The sequence below is a fragment of the Mixophyes fleayi genome, chromosome 1 (assembly GCF_038048845.1).
Source record: "Mixophyes fleayi isolate aMixFle1 chromosome 1, aMixFle1.hap1, whole genome shotgun sequence".
NCBI lineage: Eukaryota > Metazoa > Chordata > Amphibia > Anura > Limnodynastidae > Mixophyes > Mixophyes fleayi.
Window position 1 is genome coordinate 23,970,175 of NC_134402.1, and position 19,978 is coordinate 23,990,152.

Genomic DNA, 19,978 nt, shown 5'->3' on the forward strand with positions numbered 1-19,978 from the left:
GCCCCCAATTGATTCCTCAATGTTTCGCACAAGAGTGGCAATGTCCCCACACCCGGCATGACAAAACTCCACGTTCTAAATACATTACATTTTATATAATGGTGGAGCAATATTACTAATACATAAAGAGATAATCCACAGAATACATGAATCCTACATCAAAGAAGTTCTATGTCTATGTTACGTAAATGAAAAATATCTGGAAGTGAAATATAAAACTTTGACAGGTGATGATTTTGATGCAGATGAAAATTAATATTATTAAGCTATGTAAATGTACCATTAGATGGAAATGAGTACATTTCTAAGCTCCCATATATTAGATCATTTAGTTATAAATATTGTTACTCGAATTATAGAAATGATCCACATTTTCATATATCCAAAATGTGAAAATGGCTTATTGGGGATTGTGACCACTGTGTACTGGAAAATGGTAGAAGCTACAAGATCAGGAGTATGTGTCTTGGTTTGAAATATACCTAAATGAAAATGCAGTGTACATGAAACACAACAATCGGGACCATTCATGTGGTTGTGAAAGGTTTAGGTTAAATGCTTTTTAGTATTCCAAGCAATGCTTTGGAATAATGCCAGTGAGCATAAAAGAACAATAGTCACATAGAACGACAAGTCAGTATACTTCTGCTTACAGAAGAAAAATTGTGTATATAAACCTCCCTTTCCTCATGCCCTAAATACACAGTTCACTAGAACACAATTAAACCAACAACATGGGAAAGGTAAATCCCTAGTGATTTATCTTAGACAGAACTGACAACAGTCTTATTTTAGAATTTGTGTTCTACAGAATTTGTTTTATTGATGTAATGTAAATATTTCCAATTTTTAAAAAAAAATATTAATATTTGTTTTTTTCACAGATCATTTTCTACGAGGACAGGAACTTCCAGGGTCGCTCCTATGAGTGCAACTCTGAATGTCCAGATATGTCCTCATATTTTAGACGCTGTAACTCCATTCGTGTGGACAGTGGAAACTGGATCCTGTATGAACACCCCAACTACAGAGGACACCAGTACTTCCTTCATAGAGGCGAGTACCCTGAATTCCAGCAATGGATGGGTTACAATGACTCCATTCGGTCTTGCCGCCTAAGCCCACAGGTAACTAGCAGAAATTTTTATTTTGTAAGGTCTCTTAAAATACAACATGTTAACATTTAATAAATTGTTGAACAAAACTAATTGACTTAGTGCTTAAAAAGTAGAAAAAGTTTGAAAATTAAGGAAACTTACAATTGTGTTATATATTTACTGTGTATTATTCTCTGAAATGGATTACATTTAAAAATTATTATAATTGTTATGTTTAATATTATTACGACAGCACCAAGGTTCATTCAGAGTCAGGATCTATGAGAAAGATGACTTCAGAGGTCAGATGATGGAATTCAATGAAGATTGTCATAATGTCAATGAGAGATTTCGTTACCATGATATCCACTCTGCTCACATACAAGATGGGTACTGGATGTTCTATGAAGAGCCCAACTACAGGGGACGTCAGTTTTATCTGAGACCTGGAGAATACAGAAGATACACTGATTGGGGAGCCACAGGCCCCAGAATTGGTTCCTTCAGACGTGTCCATCATATGTATTAAAACAGCAGAAAAAAATTCTTGTTTTTTTCATTCAATAAAACATTTTGAATTCCCTGTTTGTTATATTTTATTTATTTATGTCTTTATTTATTTTAGCCCTTGCATCTGCCTTTTTCTCCAACTAACCCTTGTCTTGCTGAAGATAAAAATGTACAAAGTTAGTATAAGCATGTATTTATATATTAGTATAGTATATGTGTCTGTGATATAATCTCATGTCTGTCATCTGGACTTTCCATTAATACAGGGTATGGAAGGTGGCACATTCATTAGTTCAATATACTTTGTATGTACATGACATTGGTGATTTAATGCACTAATTCAAACACATATCTAACACAACGGTTAGAAATGGCAAAGTTGTATCCTCTTTATTCTGAATTTTTGTTCTTCAAATAGTCTTAAAAAAGCCCTTTTGAAAATTCACATATTAAATCATATAAAAAACTGAGCTATCTTCCACATTTCTACCCCAGGGCCATAAGAGAAGCAACATGTGCAGGATATTATTAAAGACCTATGGTGAGCAGCATCATGCCAATGATAGGGGTGACCAGCATCATCAGAGGCAAAGGTAGAGCTTCCCTCAAACAACCTCAATATCCATCTCCTCTGTCCACTAACTGTATGATGCATATACCACTAACTGGGTCGCACAGCATGTAAAGAAATAAATAGTGGAAAATACCTCCCAATTGTTGTTTAAGCTCCTGACTGAGGAGTCCAGTCCCCCAATATTGGGACTATCTCGATGGTAAGAAAATGTGTATATTTAGGATACTTCATGACTGAAAAATATCAGTTATATAAAATATACATAATTGCTTTATAGATATACATGAAAAAAATCCTTTTAAAATTGCTATATACAGGGATGTTTACTAGCGAAATATAAAAAGAGAAATTAAAGAATTAATTCTCCATGATTTAAACTATAACACCTGTTAAAATAACAGCCAGTGGCTACCAGCCTCATTGCTACCTCAATGATGTTCCTATTTTGGTTGAAGGTCCTCCTACTTTTTTACATTGGTTGTGGCACAATGCTTAATTATTCAATAAAAAATTATTGTCACCCACGTATTTTGTATATATTTATTCTAAACATAATATAATTTTTCAGCATTTCATTAGTATGGGTAAAGTCGTAGTACTTAGTTTAGCCTAGATAAAGATTGCTATGTCCTAGTGAATATTAGCAAAGATTTTCAAGGATATTATATCTTATAGGAGATTATGACCTCCCACTTGAAATTTTGTATTTAAGTTGCAGGTATTTGGTAATGATTACATAATCTCCATGTTCTGGTATCCAGACAGCAGCCAATCGTTTTAGTATAACCCTTATGGCCACTAATGTTCTTCACTGATTTGGTCAAATGTGAATTAATGATTTAATTTATCCTGTATTGCGATTGCTGTGTCCAAATAAGCACTAGCAAAAGTTTACTAGGATGACATATTACAAGGAGTTAATGTGTCCATTTAGATATCTTCACATTATTTGCAATATTTTTTAATGTATAGCACAAAGCAATAAAGCAGTAAAGCAATTATGCATATTTTATATATTTGAGAATTATTAGTCATAGGGTGACCTATATTTACACCTTTTCTTTTCTACTGTCACTCTTAGTGAAACATATTTGGTGCGGTGTACAACTTTTTTGCAACAATCCTGATGGATACAGCACAGTTGAAAGTCATTATGATGTTATTTTACTGACAATGAATAATGACAAAAGAGAAAATGCATATATAGTTATCAATCAATATAGACAGGAGACTGCATATAAATTATATCAATTAATCTAGTCAAGCGACTATATGTAAAAATTGTATCAGTCAAATTAGTGAGAAGTAAATGATGTCAATATTTACAGGAGACAGAATATTGGCTCCTCAAGGGGAAACAACATGGATGTATAGTAAGTAAAACAAAACAGATAATAACAGATAAAATGTATAATAGACATACAATACAAAGAACATCCTAATGACATGAATTCCATTCCCTGATACATCTCACTCGTCAACTAGTTGATGCATCATAAGCTGATGTTCCAAGTTCAAAATCCTGCTCAGTCCATTTTTCTTCAGATTTTCCAAAAAGATGAATATCAGGTATATGAGAAATATGCTGTCCAAAGTTTCCGGCATAACCAGGGTTACATGATTTGTTGAAACACTCTACCAGAAGTTGATGTCTGCAAGTAGTTTTCCAACCCATACTGTAAGAAGAAATGACAGCATCAATTCTCATCACACAAAACACATTTTAATCAATCTATAGAGTTTTTTTTAATTTAACTAAATTCTTTTTTGTTTTCCACTTGCTGAACTATTATCATCATCATTTATTTATATATCGCCAGCAAATTCGATAGTGCTTTACAATTAGGGACAACACAGTAATAAACAAACTGGGTAAAATAGTAAAAGAGGTGAAAAGGCCCTGCTCGCAGCTAACAATACAATTCTACCTATAGTCATTACAAATGACAAATAAACTCTCTCAATTAGTATATAATTTTCCAGTATCATTTTTATATTTCTGTTAATAAATATTTAATTTATGTACCCTACCATTCCGGCAGTTTAAGAATGGTAGGACATATAAAATCTCTGCTGTATTCCTACCAAAAATCAAACATGGTACAAAACCTACTTTATGAATAAGTATCATAATAATATTTAATCCTTTTTAAAAGATCACATATTTCCACAGCAACTATTAAGTGATTAAACAGTTTTGCTTTTAAAAAAGAATAAACTAAAATATTAATTATTACCAAACAGATTTTTTTCTTAATGTTACATTATTTTGAAGACAGATAAGATTTATATCTTTAATTTCAACAGTTTCCTCAAATTTAGAATGCATTTTTCTTTAAAATAATTAGTATTTAAAACAACTTAGGATCACCATTATTATTCACAGATCTTTGACCCGGGGAACTTGTTCTGGGCACCACTGCACAGATTGGGATGAAACCAATGTGAAGTGGTCCAGTTGGATCCTGGGCAGATTTTAAGGGGATTAGGGTACCAGTTAGACCTCCCGGTGGTGTACGCTCTTCAGAACTTTGTCCCGGAGAGCCTGTTCAGAAACTTCCCCTGAATGGATTTGAACCAAAACTTCACTATCTGGTATCATTGGATCCCAAAAGATATACCAGGAGGTTACGGTCCCAGTCAGATATCCTGTTGGAGTACACTGGCCAGAACTTTGAACCGGGGAGCCTGTTCTGGGCCTTCTACTGGATAGATTTGATTTGTTTGTCTGTCCGGCTTTCATTCAGACTCCCCTGCACCAAATGGACCGCCATTCCATTTGGAACCTGGGCAGGTGTTAAGGGGGTTGGGCTCCCAGTCCAACCTCCCATTTGGTATATGTTGGACCAGAACTTTTACCCAGGGAGCCTATTCTAGGCCTTCTCCTAGATGGATTTGGTTTGTTTGTTTGTTTGTCCAGTTATGCATTGGGACTCCCCTACACCAATTGGACTGAAACTAATGCAAGGTAGTCCAGTTGATCTCTGGCCAGAATTTCAGGGAGTTAAAGTCACTGTCGGATCTTCCGCAGGTGTACTCTGGGCAGACCGTTGACCCAGAGAACCTGTTCAGAGATTCCACTGGATGTATTTGGATGAAAACTTCAAGAACTGGTAACATTGGATCCCAGAACACATAGCAGGGAATTGAGGTCCCAGTCAGACTTCCAGTTGGTATATGCTGGGCAGAGTTTTGAACCTGGGAGCCTGTATTGAGCATTCCACTGGATGGATTTTGTTTGTTTGTTATTGTTATGCTGGCGACCTTGTCATAACTTACAGAACTAGCGGTAGAGGTCTTCAACTATTGCAGCCGCCTTTCTCGTAGAACTAGATGCACTCACAGTTACTTGGATGCCCCCAGGTCTTAACTCTGTGTAGTGCAAGTTTATGAGCAACACGACAGTGAATAGGTAGGAGGAGCTAATCCGAATAATAGCGAGTAGTCAGTAGATATGCCAGGGCCAAAGGCAAGTAGCAGACAGAATAGTCAGGGACAGATGGGTCAGAACTGGCGGCAAACAGGAATGTCCAGGAAACAAGTCCAAAAGGTCAGGGCAACAAGAAATTCTGAAGAGTCCAAATCCAAGCCAAGGGTCACAACAAGTAATAAATCCAAACAGCTACAGAGAGCTCAGGAACAGGGAGCAGGTTAGCAACTAGGGGTTCAGAAAATATAACTGGCAGGCAATCTAAGCCCTCTCTTCCTGAAATACAGAAGAACACCAATCAAGTAGCGGGGGTGGTACTGTAATACTTAGCCACCGTGGGCCACCTAATTAATTAGCTCAGCTCTCCTCCTACCGCCCGAGGAAGCTGAGCACTAGTTGCTTGTACTGAGAGCATCCCGGCCGGTGCCTAGTGATGTCCCAGCTGTTACTATGACAGCCGAGACACAGGGGAGGCGAGCTACGATCTACTTAGCTTGTGACAGTTTTTCCCAGTTATGCATTTGGACAGACCCTGCACCGATTGGGATGAAACCAACAAGAGGCAGTCCATATGGATCCTGGCCAGGTTTTAAGGGTGTTAGTGTCCCAGTCGGACCGCCGTTGGTGTACGCTGGGCTGAACTTTTACCCGAAGATCCTGTTCTGAGCCTTCTACTGGATGGATTTGAACGAAAACTTCACAGACTTGTAAAATTGGATGCCAGGATACATACCAGGGGATTGAGGTCCCAGTCGACCTTCCGTTGGTCAAAACTTTGACCCATAGAGCCTGTTCTGGAATGATTTGGATGACATTTAATATAAAAACAAACAAGACACTGGGCGGATACCTAATGGGTGTGTTGGAAGAGCTTATAAACTGCTAATTAGAATGTTGACAATTACATCCAACTCATTGTTAACTTAATGTCTTGAAGATTTAAACCCTTGCTATGCCGTATTCAGCCAGTAATAAACATAAAGATAATAGAAAAGAAGATGATATAGATAAGGATAAGTCAAAAAATAAAATTAGCAAGGTGTAGTTCATTTGGCAATATAATCTGTACTGTAAGAAAATCGGAAGGATAACTAACAAAAAGCAGAGCCAGGTACTTCAGCTTCATCTATTTCTTGAGTCAATCATAATGTCTCAATGATTAAAACAACGATCCCTAGATATGAGTAATTACAGCAACATCTCGGACAAAATGTATCAAGCTGTGATTTGTATTTTTTCAGAGATTTTCTTGGGTGATTTTTAAGCAGACGATGTATGAAAGTACGAGTTTATAGTAAATCACGAGTAAGTTTATATACCCAAAAACGACACTGTACAAATCGCCATCCTTACTTTTGGTCATTCTAACAATACATTTGTCATATGTATGAAGCTGCGATTTTGCAAACTCGCCCAAGATTGCTGTGAACATTTCCAGAATGAACAAGCTGCTTTGGATATATTAGCAAACAGCTTTCCACTGTTGGCTAATAATAACATAACAGAAGGCACATTACAAGTTTTAATCATGATTTTTTGATTAGGCAGGTAAAAACATATTAAATGTCATCCAAATCCAAATTAGCTTACGGGGGCCATATTATTTTCTGAATAAATTATTGGCTCAAACTTAATTAATGATTATATGTAAGCACTTTTTTATTTTATTCTATTATATTATAGTGGCCTACTATTCAATTACCAATGGGGCAATAAGAATTTAAAGCACAAATTTGTAGCACTACAAGTGGAACCATGCACATGGGCAAAAGTGCAAGAACCTATACAATATTGGCATTTTGGGTCTTATCTACAAAAAAGAGAGGTGCTGACAGCATGTAAATAATTTAATCTTGTTTTGTGGAAGTGCCAATCACTTTAGTCCAATGGTTTCCACAAGGGTAATGCATATCAGCTACGCCTTAAGTATATAATTATTTTGTTACCTGGCACACAAATATCTGTATGACAAATCTTCACTCTATCAGAACCATAATTGAAAGTCCTAAAATAATATCTGGATGAAAATCTTAAAAAAGTTTTATTTGATATTCCATCTGCCCTGCAGGAGCTCCTATATTCTTTGTTAAGAAAAAAGATCTTATGTCTTATATATCTTAAGATTGTATTGACTATACAGCACTAAATAAAATAAAAATACACAACTAATATTCTGTTTCTCTAATCCCCGAGTTACTAGAAAGAGTACTCACAGGTACCAAATTTACTAAACTCAACCTCAGAGCGACATTTAATCTGGTCAAGTAAGTAAGAGTGGGTGATGAATGGAAGACTGCGTTTAGAACCTGTTACCAACACTTTGAACACCATGTAATGCTTTTTCAACTTTCAAATGCTTCAAACACTTTCTAAAATTTTATCAATTATGTATTTAACAATATGCTGAATCAATTTTTGGTTGTCTGTTTGTAATAAATCTTGACATTCTCTGAAGGTTTACAGTCCCACAGGTAGCAATTGAGAACGTTCGGCAACATCATCTATACATTGAACTAGAAAGTGCACGTGGGAAGGAATCAATAGACTTCTAGGACATGCAATAGCCCTTTAAGGTATTCAAATGGTTCCAGTTAAAACAAACGCTATTGATAATCGCCCATACCCAACAATAATAAGGCCAAATTCTACAGACAGTTCAAACTAAACTTTTGCAATCTTTGTGGATCCCATGACCATTATAACACATAAGAACACTTTGTTTCAATGGACCTCAGCTGCTCAGGCGACTTTCCTTAAACTAAATATGCTTTCACTGCAGCATCCATCCTGCTACAACTGGTTCTTGAAGGTTGATGCCTCTGATGCGACTAAGGGAGCTGTCCTATAGCAGCAGGGGGGGAACAAAATGATCCTACGAATTTGTGCCTTTTTGTCCAAATTGCTTCCTACCAGCAAATGCCACTATAGCATTGGAGCCAAAGAACTATTAGCCATTAAGTTGTTTTTTTGCAAATGGCGCTAGACAAGCTATATGGCACTGACAAGGAAAATGGGTATTGTTCTTTGCTTGCTTCAACTTCCATGCTATCTACCGACCTAGTTATAAAAATGGAAAGGCTTCATGAAATTTTGGAGCTACTTCAACATTACAATCCTCTAAAGATCCCATTTAACCAACACAGACATTCCTCGCCCCCAATTGATTCCTCAATGTTTCGCACAAGAGTGGCAATGTCCCCACACCCGGCATGACAAAACTCCACGTTCTAAATACATTACATTTTATATAATGGTGGAGCAATATTACTAATACATAAAGAGATAATCCACAGAATACATGAATCCTACATCAAAGAAGTTCTATGTCTATGTTACGGAAATGAAAAATATCTGGAAGTGAAATATAAAACTTTGACAGGTGATGATTGTGATGCAGATGAAAATTAATATTATTAAGCTATGTAAATGTACCATTAGATGGAAATGAGTACATTTCTAAGCTCCCGTATATTAGATCATTTAGTTATAAATATTGTTACTCGAATAATAGAAATGATCCACATTTTCATATATCCAAAATGTGAAAATGGCTTATTGGGGATTGTGACCACTGTGTACTGGAAAATGGTAGAAGCTACAAGATCAGGAGTATGTGTCTTGGTTTGAAATATACCTAAATGAAAATGCAGTGTACATGAAACACAACAATCGGGACCATTCATGTGGTTGTGAAAGGTTTAGGTTAAATGCTTTTTAGTATTCCAAGCAATGCTTTGGAATAATGCCAGTGAGCATAAAAGAACAATAGTCACATAGAACGACAAGTCAGTATACTTCTGCTTACAGAAGAAAAATTGTGTATATAAACCTCCCTTTCCTCATGCCCTAAATACACAGTTCACTAGAACACAATTAAACCAACAACATGGGAAAGGTAAATCCCTAGTGATTTATCTTAGACAGAACTGACAACAGTCTTATTTTAGAATTTGTGTTCTACAGAATTTGTTTTATTGATGTAATGTAAATATTTCCAATTTTTTAAAAAAAATATTAATATTTGTTTTTTTCACAGATCATTTTCTACGAGGACAGGAACTTCCAGGGTCGCTCCTATGAGTGCAACTCTGAATGTCCAGATATGTCCTCATATTTTAGACGCTGTAACTCCATTTGTGTGGACAGTGGAAACTGGATCCTGTATGAACACCCCAACTACAGAGGACACCAGTACTTCCTTCATAGAGGCGAGTACCCTGAATTCCAGCAATGGATGGGTTACAATGACTCCATTCGGTCTTGCCGCCTAAGCCCACAGGTAACTAGCAGAAATTTTTATTTTGTAAGGTCTCTTAAAATACAACATGTTAACATTTAATAAATTGTTGAACAAAACTAATTGACTTAGTGCTTAAAAAGTAGAAAAAGTTTGAAAATTAAGGAAACTTACAATTGTGTTATATATTTACTGTGTATTATTCTCTGAACTGGATTACATTTAAAAATTATTATAATTGTTATGTTTAATATTATTACGACAGCACCAAGGTTCATTCAGAGTCAGGATCTATGAGAAAGAAGACTTCAGAGGTCAGATGATGGAATTCAATGAAGATTGTCATAATGTCAATGAGAGATTCCGTTACCATGATATCCACTCTGCTCACATACAAGATGGGTACTGGATGTTCTATGAAGAGCCCAACTACAGGGGACGTCAGTTTTATCTGAGACCTGGAGAATACAGAAGATACACTGACTGGGGAGCCACAGGCCCCAGAATTGGTTCCTTCAGACGTGTCCATCATATGTATTAAAACAGCAGAAAAAATGTCTGTTTTTTTCATTAAATAAAACATTTTGAATTCCCTGTTTGTTATATTTTATTTATTTATATCTTTTTTTATTTTAGCCCTTGCATCGGCCTTTTTCTCCAACTAACCCTTGTCTTGCTGAAGATAAAAATGTACAAAGTTAGTATAAGCATGTATTTATATATTAGTATAGTATATGTGTCTGTGATATAATCTCATGTTTGTCATCTGGACTTTCCATTAATACAGGGTATGGAAGGTGGCACATTTATTAGTTCAATATACTTAGTATGTACATGACATTGGTGATTTAATGCACTAATTCAAACACATATCTAACACAACGGTTAGAAATGGCAAAGTTGTATCCTCTTCATTCTGAATTTTTGTTCTTCAAATAGTCTTAAAAAAGCCCTTTTGAAAATTCACATATTAAATCATATAAAAAACTGAGCTATCTTCCACATTTCTACCCCAGGACCAGAAGAGAAGCAACATGTGCAGGATATTATTAAAGACCTATGGTGAGCAGCATCATGCCAATGATAGGGGTGACCAGCATCATCAGAGGCAAAGGTAGAGCTTCCCTCAAACAACCTCAATATCCATCTCCTCTGTCCACTAACTGTATGATGCATACACCACTAACTGGGTCGCACAGCATGTAAAGAAATAAATAGTGGAAAATACCTCCCAATTGTTGTTTAAGCTCCTGACTGAGGAGTCCAGTCCCCCATTATTGGGACTATCTTGATGGTAAGAAAATGTGTATATTTAGGATACTTCATGACTGAAAAATATCAGTTATATAAAATATACATAATTGCTTTATAGATATACATGAAAAAAATCCTTTTAAAATTGCTATATACAGGGATGTTTACTAGCGAAATATAAAAAGAGAAATTAAAGAATTAATTCTCCATGATTTAAACTATAACACCTGTTAAAATAACAGCCAGTGGCTACCAGCCTCGTTGCTACCTCAATGATGTTCCTATTTTGGTTGAAGGTCCTCCTACTTTTTTACATTGGTTGTGGCACAATGCTTAATTATTCAATAAAAAATTATTGTCACCCACGTATTTTGTATATATTTATTCTAAACATAATATAATTTTTCAGCATTTCATTAGTATGGGTAAAGTCGTAGTACTTAGTTTAGCCTAGATAAAGATTGCTATGTCCTAGTGAATATTAGCAAAGATTTTCAAGAATATTATATCTTATAGGAGATTATGACCTCCCACTTGAAATTTTGTATTTAAGTTGCAGGTATTTGGTAATGATTACATAATCTCCATGTTCTTGTATCCAGACAGCAGCCAATAGTTTTAGTATAACCCTTATGGCCACTAATGTTCTTCACTGATTTGGTCAAATGTGAATTAATGATTTAATTTATCCTGTATTGCGATTGCTGTGTCCAAATAAGCACTAGCAAAAGTTTACTAGGATGACATATTACAAGGAGTTAATGTGTCCATTTAGATATCTTCACATTATTTGCAATATTTTTTAATGTATAGCACAAAGCAATAAAGCAGTAAAGCAATTATGCATATTTTATATATTTGAGAATTATTAGTCATAGGGTGACCTATATTTACACCTTTTCTTTTCTACTGTCACTCTTAGTAAAACATATTTGGTGCGGTGTACAACTTTTTTGCAACAATCCTGATGGATACAGCACAGTTGAAAGTCATTATGATGTTATTTTACTGACAATGAATAATGACAAAAGAGAAAATGCATATATAGTTATCAATCAATATAGACAGGAGACTGCATATAAATTATATCAATTAATCTAGTCAAGCGACTATATGTAAAAATTGTATCAGTCAAATTAGTGAGAAGTAAATGATGTCAATATTTACAGGAGACAGAATATTGGCTCCTCAAGGGGAAACAACATGGATGTATAGTAAGTAAAACAAAACAGATAATAACAGATAAAATGTATAATAGACATACAATACAAAGAACATCCTAATGACATGAATTCCATTCCCTGATACATCTCACTCGTCAACTAGTTGATGCATCATAAGCTGATGTTCCAAGTTCAAAATCCTGCTCAGTCCATTTTTCTTCAGATTTTCCAAAAAGATGAATATCAGGTATATGAGAAATATGCTGTCCAAAGTTTCCGGCATAACCAGGGTTACATGATTTGTTGAAACACTCTACCAGAAGTTGATGTCTGCAAGTAGTTTTCCAACCCATACTGTAAGAAGAAATGACAGCATCAATTCTCATCACACAAAACACATTTTAATCAATCTATAGAGTTTTTTTTAATTTAACTAAATTCTTTTTTGTTTTCCACTTGCTGAACTATCATCATCATCATTCATTTATATATCGCCAGCAAATTCGATAGTGCTTTACAATTAGGGACAACACAGTAATAAACAAACTGGGTAAAATAGTAAAAGAGGTGAAAAGGCCCTGCTCGCAGCTAACAATACAATTCTACCTATAGTCATTACAAATGACAAATAAACTCTCTCAATTAGTATATAATTTTCCAGTATCATTTTTATATTTCTGTTAATAAATATTTAATTTATGTACCCTACCATTCCGGCAGTTTAAGAATGGTAGGACATATAAAATCTCTGCTGTATTCCTACCAAAAATCAAACATGGTACAAAACCTACTTTATGAATAAGTATCATAATAATATTTAATCCTTTTTAAAAGATCACATATTTCCACAGCAACTATTAAGTGATTAAACTGTTTTGCTTTAAAAAAAAAATAAACTAAAATATAAATTATTACCAAACAGATTTTTTTCTTAATGTTACATTATTTTGAAGACAGATAAAATTTATATCTCTAATTTCAACAGTTTCCTCAAATTTAGAATGCATTTTTCTTTAAAATAATTAGAATTTAAAACAACTTAGGATCACCATTATTATTTACAGATCTTTGACCCAGGGAACTTGTTCTGGGCCCTCCACTGGATGGATTTGGTTTGTTTACATTCTGACACCATTGCACAGATTGGGATGAAACCAATGTGAATTGGTCCAGTTGGATCCTGGGCAGATTTAGGTACCAGTTAGACCTCCCGGTGGTGTACGCTCTTCAGAACTTTGTCCCGGAGAGCCTGTTCAAAACCTTCCACTGAATGGATTTGAACAAAAACTTCACTAACTGGTATCATTGGATCCCAAAAGATATACCAGGAGGTTGCGGTACCAGTCAGATATTCTGTTGGTGTACACTGGCCAGAACTTGAACCGGGAAGCCTGTTCTGGGCCTTCTACTGGATTGATTTGATTTGTTTTGATTCTGTCCTGCTTTCAGTCAGACTTCCCTGCACCGATGGGATGAAACCAATGCGAGGTGGTCCATTTGGAACCTGGGCAGGTGTTAAGGGGGTTGGGCTCCCAGTCGAACCTCCTAGTTGGTATATGTTGGCCAGAACTTTTACCCAGGGAGCCTATTCTAGGCTTTCTCCTAGATGGATTTGGTTTGTTTGTTTGTCCAGTTATGCATTGGGACTCCCCTACACCAATTGGAATGAAACTAATACAAGGTAGTCCAGTTGAACTCTGGCCAGGTTGTCAGGGAATTAAAGTCACTGTCAGACCTTTCGCAGGTGTACTCTGGGCAGAACGTTAACCCAGAGAACCTGTTCTGAGCTTCCACTGGATGTATTTGGATGAAAAGTTCAAGGAATGTTAAAATTGGATCCCAGAAGACATAGCAGGGGATTGAGGTCCTAGTCAGACCTCCCATTGGTATATACTGGGCAGAGTTTTGACCTTGGGAGTCTGTACTGAGCCTTCCACTGAATGGATTTGGTTTGTTTGTCCGGTTATGCATTCTGACACCTCTGCACCGATTGGCATGAAATCATTGCGAGCCAGTCTATTTGGATCCTGGCCAGGTTTTAGGGGAGGTTAGGGTCCTGGTCCGACTTGGATCATATCTTCACAGACTGGTAATATTGGATCTCAAAATACATGCTAGGGGGTTGAGATCCTGGTCAGACCTCTCGCTGGCAAGAACTTTGACCAAGGGAGGTTGTTGCACGAAAAAGATTTGGAAAACATTTTTATATATAAAATAAGAAATTTGTTTGTTTCTTTGTTGGCAATTATCTTCAACACTCCTTCACTGGTCAGAAAGAAACAAATGGGAGGTGGCCCAGTTGGATCCTTGACAGGTTTTAAGAGGGTTAGGGTCCATGTTGGACCTCCAGTTGGTGTACATTATGCAGAACTTTAACCCGGGGAGCTTGTTCTGAGCCTTCTACTGAATGGATTTTGAAAACATCTATATCTATATATGTAAAAGAAGAAGTTTGATTGTTTGTTTGTAGGTTATTATCTTCGACGCCTCTGCACTGATTTTGATGAAACCAATGCAAGGTGGATCCTTTACAGATTTTAATGGGTATAGGGAACTGGAAGGACCTACTGCTGGTGAAGACTGGCCAGAGCATTAACCCATGGAGCCTGATCTGAGCCCTTCACTGGATAGATTTGGACAAAAATTTCAAAAGACTTTTAACATTGGATCCCAGAAGACATACTAGGGTGTGTAGGTCTCAGTCGGACCTCCCGTTGGTGTATGTTGCCAGAGCATTGACCTCAGCAGAATGTTCTGGGCCCCCCACTGGATGGGTTTGGTTTGATTGCATTTGGACACCCCTTCACCGATTGGAATGAATCCACCGTGATGTGGTCCATTTGGATCCTGGGCAGGTTTTAAGGGGGTTAGAATGCCAGTTGAACCACCCCTTGGTATATGTTGGCCAGAACTTTGACCCAGGGAGCCTGTTCTAGGTCTTCTATTAGATTGATTTGGTTTGTTTGTCTGTCTGGTTATGCATTCGGTCACCCCTGCACTGATTGGGATGAAACCAATGTGAGACACTACATTTGGATCCTGGCCAGGTTTTAAGAAGGTTAAGGACCCTGCCCAACTTCCCATTGGTGTATGCTTGGCATAACATTGTTCCGGGGAGCCTGTTCTGAGCTTCCACTGGGTGGATTTGGAATAAAAACTTCACAGACTGGTAGCATTGGAGCCCAGAAGACATAACAGGTGGTTGAGGTCCCAGTCAGACCTCCCATTGGTGTACGCTGGGCAGGCAGAGCTTTGACCCTGGGAGCCTGTACTGAGCATTCCACTGAATGAAGTTGGTTTGTTTGTTTTTGCTATGCTGGCAGCCTTGTCATAAAGTTACAGAACTAGCGGTAGTGGTTTTCACCTATAGCAGCCGCTTTTCCCGTAGAACTAGTGGCACTCACAGGTACTTGGATGCCCCCAGGTCTTAACAATGTGTAGTGCAAGTTTATGAGCAACACCACAGCGGATAGGTAGGAGGAGCTAATCTGGATGCTAGCAAGTAGTCAGTAGACAGGCCAGGGTCAAGGGTCCGTAGCAGACAGGATAGTCAGGGACAGATGGGTCAGGACTGGCGGCAAACAGGAATGTACAGGAAACAAGTCCAAAAGGTCATTGAAACAGGCAATTCAGCAGAGTCCAAATCAAAGCCAAGGGTCACAACAAGTAATAATTCAAGTGGGTTAGAGTCCCCGTCGGAATGCACGTTGGTGCACGCTGGGCAGAACTTTGACCCGGGGAGCCTGCTCTGAGCCTTCTTTTGGATGAATATGAATGAAAACTTCACAGACTGGTAAAATAAATTGGATCATAGGATACATACCAGAGGATTGAGGTCCCTGTCGACTTTCTATTGGCCAAAACTTTGACCCAGAGAGCCTGTTCTGGATGGATTTGGATGACATTTATTATAAAAACAAACAAGACACTGGGCAGCTACCTAATGGGTGTGTTGGGAGAGCTTCTAAGCTGCTAATTAGTTTTAAAATGTTGACAGTTAAATCCAAATCATTTTTAAGTTAATAGCTTGAATATTTAAACCCTTGCAACGTCATATACTTCAGCCAGTAATAAACATAAAGATAATAGAAAAGAAGATGATATAGATAATGATAAGACTAAAAATTGAAATAGCTAGGTGGAGTTAATTTGACAAAATAATCTATACTGTAAGAAAATCAGAAAGATAACTTATAAAAAGCATTGCCGGGTACTTCAGCTATTTTTATCTATTTCTTGAGTCAATCATAATGTCTTATTGATTAAAACAACAATCCTTTGATATGAGTAAAATCCAGTAACATCTAGGACAAAATGTATCAAGCTGTGATTTGTCTTTTTTCAGAGATTTTCTTGGGTGAGTTTGAAACCGATAATGTATGAAAGTACGAGTTGATAGTAAATCACGAGTAAAGTTATATACCCAAAATCGACACTCTACAAATCCCTACTTTTGGTTATTCTAACAATACATTTGTCATATGTATGAAGGTGAGATTTTGCAAACTCGCCCAAGATTGCTGTGACAATTACCAGAATCAACACACTGCTTTTGATAGGCATGATTAGCAAACAGCTTTCCACTGCTGGCTAATAATAACATAACAAAAGGCACAATACAAGTTTTAATTTTGAGGGTAAACATGAATTTTTGATTAGGTAGGCAAAAAATATCATTAATTTCATACAGGGGCCATGTTATTTTATGAATAAATTAGTGGCCGAAACTTAATTTATGATTATATGTAAGCATTTTTTTATTTTATTTTATTATATTATAGTTGCCTACTATTCCATTACCAATGGGGCAATAAGAATTGTTCTCTAAAGTTTTAACACTTAATATTTCCAGATAGGGATACCATTTACAGCACAAATTTGTAGCACTATAAGTGGCAGCATGCACATGGGCAAAAGTGCAAGAACCTATAAAATATTGGCAGTTCGGGTCTTATAGACAAAAAAGAGAGGTGCTGACAGCATGTAAATAAATTAAGCTTGTTTTGTGGAAGTGCCAATCACTTTAGTCCAATGGTTTCCATAAGGGAAATGCATACAAGCACCGTCTTAAGTATATACATTTTTTGTTACCTGGCACATAAATATCTGTATGACAAATCTTCACTCTATGAGAACCATAATTGAAAGTCCTAAAACAATATCTGAATGAAAATCTTAAAAAAGGTTTTATTCGGTATTCCATCTCTCCGGCAGGAGCTCCTATATTCTTTGTTAAGAAAAAAGATCTTCAGCTTTGTGTTGACTATATAGCACTAAATAAAATAAATATACACAACTAATATTGTGTTTCTCCAATCCCACGGTTCACTAGAAAGAGTACTCACAGCCACCATATTTACTAAACTCAACCACAGAGCGGCATTTAATCTGGTCAAGTAAGTTAAAGTGGGTGATGAATGGAAAACTGCGTTTAGAACCTGGTATCAAAACTTTAAACACCATGTAATCCTCCTACAACTGGATCTTGAAGGTTGATGCATCTGATGCGACTATGGGAGCTGTCCTATAGCAGCAGAGGGGGTACAAAATTATCTTCCGAAATTGTGCCTTTTTTTTCAAATTGCTTCCTACCAATAAATACCACTATAGTATTGGAGCCAGAGAACTATTAGCCATCAAGATGATTTTCTGCAAATGGCGCCATTTACTCAAGAATCACACATTCTGATGACCATATATACAGACCACGTGGCGTTTATTACGGTGACAAGCTTAATGGGCATTGTTCTTTGCTCGCTTCAACTTCCATGTTACCTACCGACCTGGCTCTAAAAATGGAAAGGATTCAAGACAATTTGGAGCTACTTCAACATCACAATCCTCTCAAGATCCCATTTTACCAGCACAGACATTCTTCGCCCCAATTGATTCCACAATATTTCGCACCAGAGTGGCAATGTCCCCATACCCCGCATGACTCAACTCCACATTCTAAATACAATACATTTTATATAATGGTGGAGCTATATTACTAATACATAAAGAGTTAAACCACAGGATATTAACATCATTCCTACATTGCAAAAGTTCTATGTCTATGTCACTGAAATGAAAAATATCTGGAAGTGAAATATAAAACTTTAATGATGAATGTGATGCAGACGATGATTAATATTATTAAGCTATGTAAATGTACCATGTGATGGAAATGAGTACATTTCTAAGCTCCCGTATATAAAATATTTTAGTTATAAATATTGTCACTCGAATTATAGAAATGATCCACATTTTCATATATCCTATATGTGAAAATGGCTTATTGTGGATTGTGACCAGTGTGTACTGGAAAATGGTAGAAGCTACAAGATTAGGAGTATGTGTCTTGGTTTTAAAATGACCTAAATGAAAATGCAGTGTTCATGAAATACAACAATCAGGATCATTCATGTGGTTGTGAAAGGTTTAACTTAAATGTTTTTAGCATTCTAAGCAATGCTTTGGAATAATGCCAGCGAACATAAAAGAACAATAGTCACATAGAACGACAAGTCAGTATACTTCTGCTTACAGAAGAAAAATTGTGTATATAAAGCTCCCATTCCTCATGCCCTGAATACACAGTTCACTAGAACACATTTAAACCAACAACATGGGAAAGGTAAAATATCCCTAATGTCATATACATGTTTTCCATTCAATTACTAAAAGTGATTTATCTTAGACAGAACTGACAACAGTCTGATTTTAGAATTTGTGTTCTACAGGATTGTTTTATTAATGCAATGTAAATATTTCCAATTTTTAAAAAGAATATTACTATTTGTTTTTTTTACAGATCATTTTCTACGAGGACAGGAACTTCCAGGGTCGCTCCTATGAGTGCAACTCTGAGTGTCCAGACATGTCCTCATATTTTAGACGCTGTAACTCCATTCGTGTGGACAGTGGAAACTGGATCCTGTATGAACACCCCAACTACAGAGGACACCAGTACTTCCTCCATAGAGGAGAGTACCCTGAATTCCAGCAATGGATGGGTTACAATGACTCCATTCGGTCTTGCCGCCTAAGCCCACAGGTAACTGGTAATCATTTTTATTTAGTAAGGTCTCTTAAAATACGACATGTTAACATTTAATAAATTGTTGAACAAAACTAATTGACTTGGTGCTTAAAAAGACAAAAGGCTAGATTTACTAAACGGCGGGTTTGAAAAAGTGGATATGTTGCCTATGGCAACCAATCAGATTCTAGCTTTCATTTATTTGCTGCATTCTACAAAATGACAGCTAGAATCTGATTGGTTGCCATAGGCAACATCTCCACTTTTTCAAACCCGCAGTTTAGTTAATATACCCCAAAGTGTGAAAATTAAGGAAACTTACAATTGTGTTATATATTTACTGTGTATTATCTTCTGAAATGGATTACATTTAAAACATAATATAATTGTCATTTTTAATATTATTATGGCAGCACCAAGGTTCATTCAGAGTCAGGATCTATGAGAAAGATGACTTCAGAGGTCAGATGATGGAATTCAATGAAGATTGTCATAATGTCAATGAGAGATTCCGTTACAATGATATCCACTCTGCTCATATACAAGATGGGTACTGGATGTTCTATGAAGAGCCCAACTACAGGGGACGTCAGTTTTATCTGAGACCTGGAGAATACAGAAGATACACTGATTGGGGAGCCACAAGCCCCAGAATTGGTTCCTTCAGACGTGTCCATCATATGTATTAA

The 19,978-nt window shown here is 36.5% G+C and overlaps 3 protein-coding genes across 3 annotated transcripts; all 3 read left to right on the top strand.

The window, feature by feature from the left end:
* The first annotated feature begins 734 nt into the window (after positions 1-734).
* Positions 735-1,626, top strand: LOC142143290 (gamma-crystallin-3-like). Its single transcript, XM_075201417.1, has 3 exons — positions 735-743; positions 885-1,127; positions 1,351-1,626. The coding sequence occupies exons 1-3, from the start codon at positions 735-737 to the stop codon at positions 1,624-1,626; spliced, it is 528 nt and encodes a 175-aa protein (XP_075057518.1).
* Positions 1,627-9,497: 7,871 nt separating this feature from the next.
* Positions 9,498-10,389, top strand: LOC142143967 (gamma-crystallin-3-like). The gene is made up of 3 exons (XM_075202693.1): positions 9,498-9,506; positions 9,648-9,890; positions 10,114-10,389. The coding sequence occupies exons 1-3, from the start codon at positions 9,498-9,500 to the stop codon at positions 10,387-10,389; spliced, it is 528 nt and encodes a 175-aa protein (XP_075058794.1).
* Positions 10,390-18,875: 8,486 nt separating this feature from the next.
* Positions 18,876-19,978, top strand: LOC142103946 (gamma-crystallin-3-like). Its single transcript, XM_075188354.1, has 3 exons — positions 18,876-18,884; positions 19,062-19,304; positions 19,703-19,978. The coding sequence occupies exons 1-3, from the start codon at positions 18,876-18,878 to the stop codon at positions 19,976-19,978; spliced, it is 528 nt and encodes a 175-aa protein (XP_075044455.1).

Bases quoted from the DNA above. Each gene is read 5' to 3' on its own strand.
- LOC142143290 (XM_075201417.1), top strand. The intron at 1,128-1,350 runs GTAACTAGCAGA...TTATTACGACAG, and splicing joins CTTGCCGCCTAAGCCCACAG to CACCAAGGTTCATTCAGAGT.
- LOC142143967 (XM_075202693.1), top strand. The intron at 9,891-10,113 runs GTAACTAGCAGA...TTATTACGACAG, and splicing joins CTTGCCGCCTAAGCCCACAG to CACCAAGGTTCATTCAGAGT.
- LOC142103946 (XM_075188354.1), top strand. The intron at 19,305-19,702 runs GTAACTGGTAAT...TTATTATGGCAG, and splicing joins CTTGCCGCCTAAGCCCACAG to CACCAAGGTTCATTCAGAGT.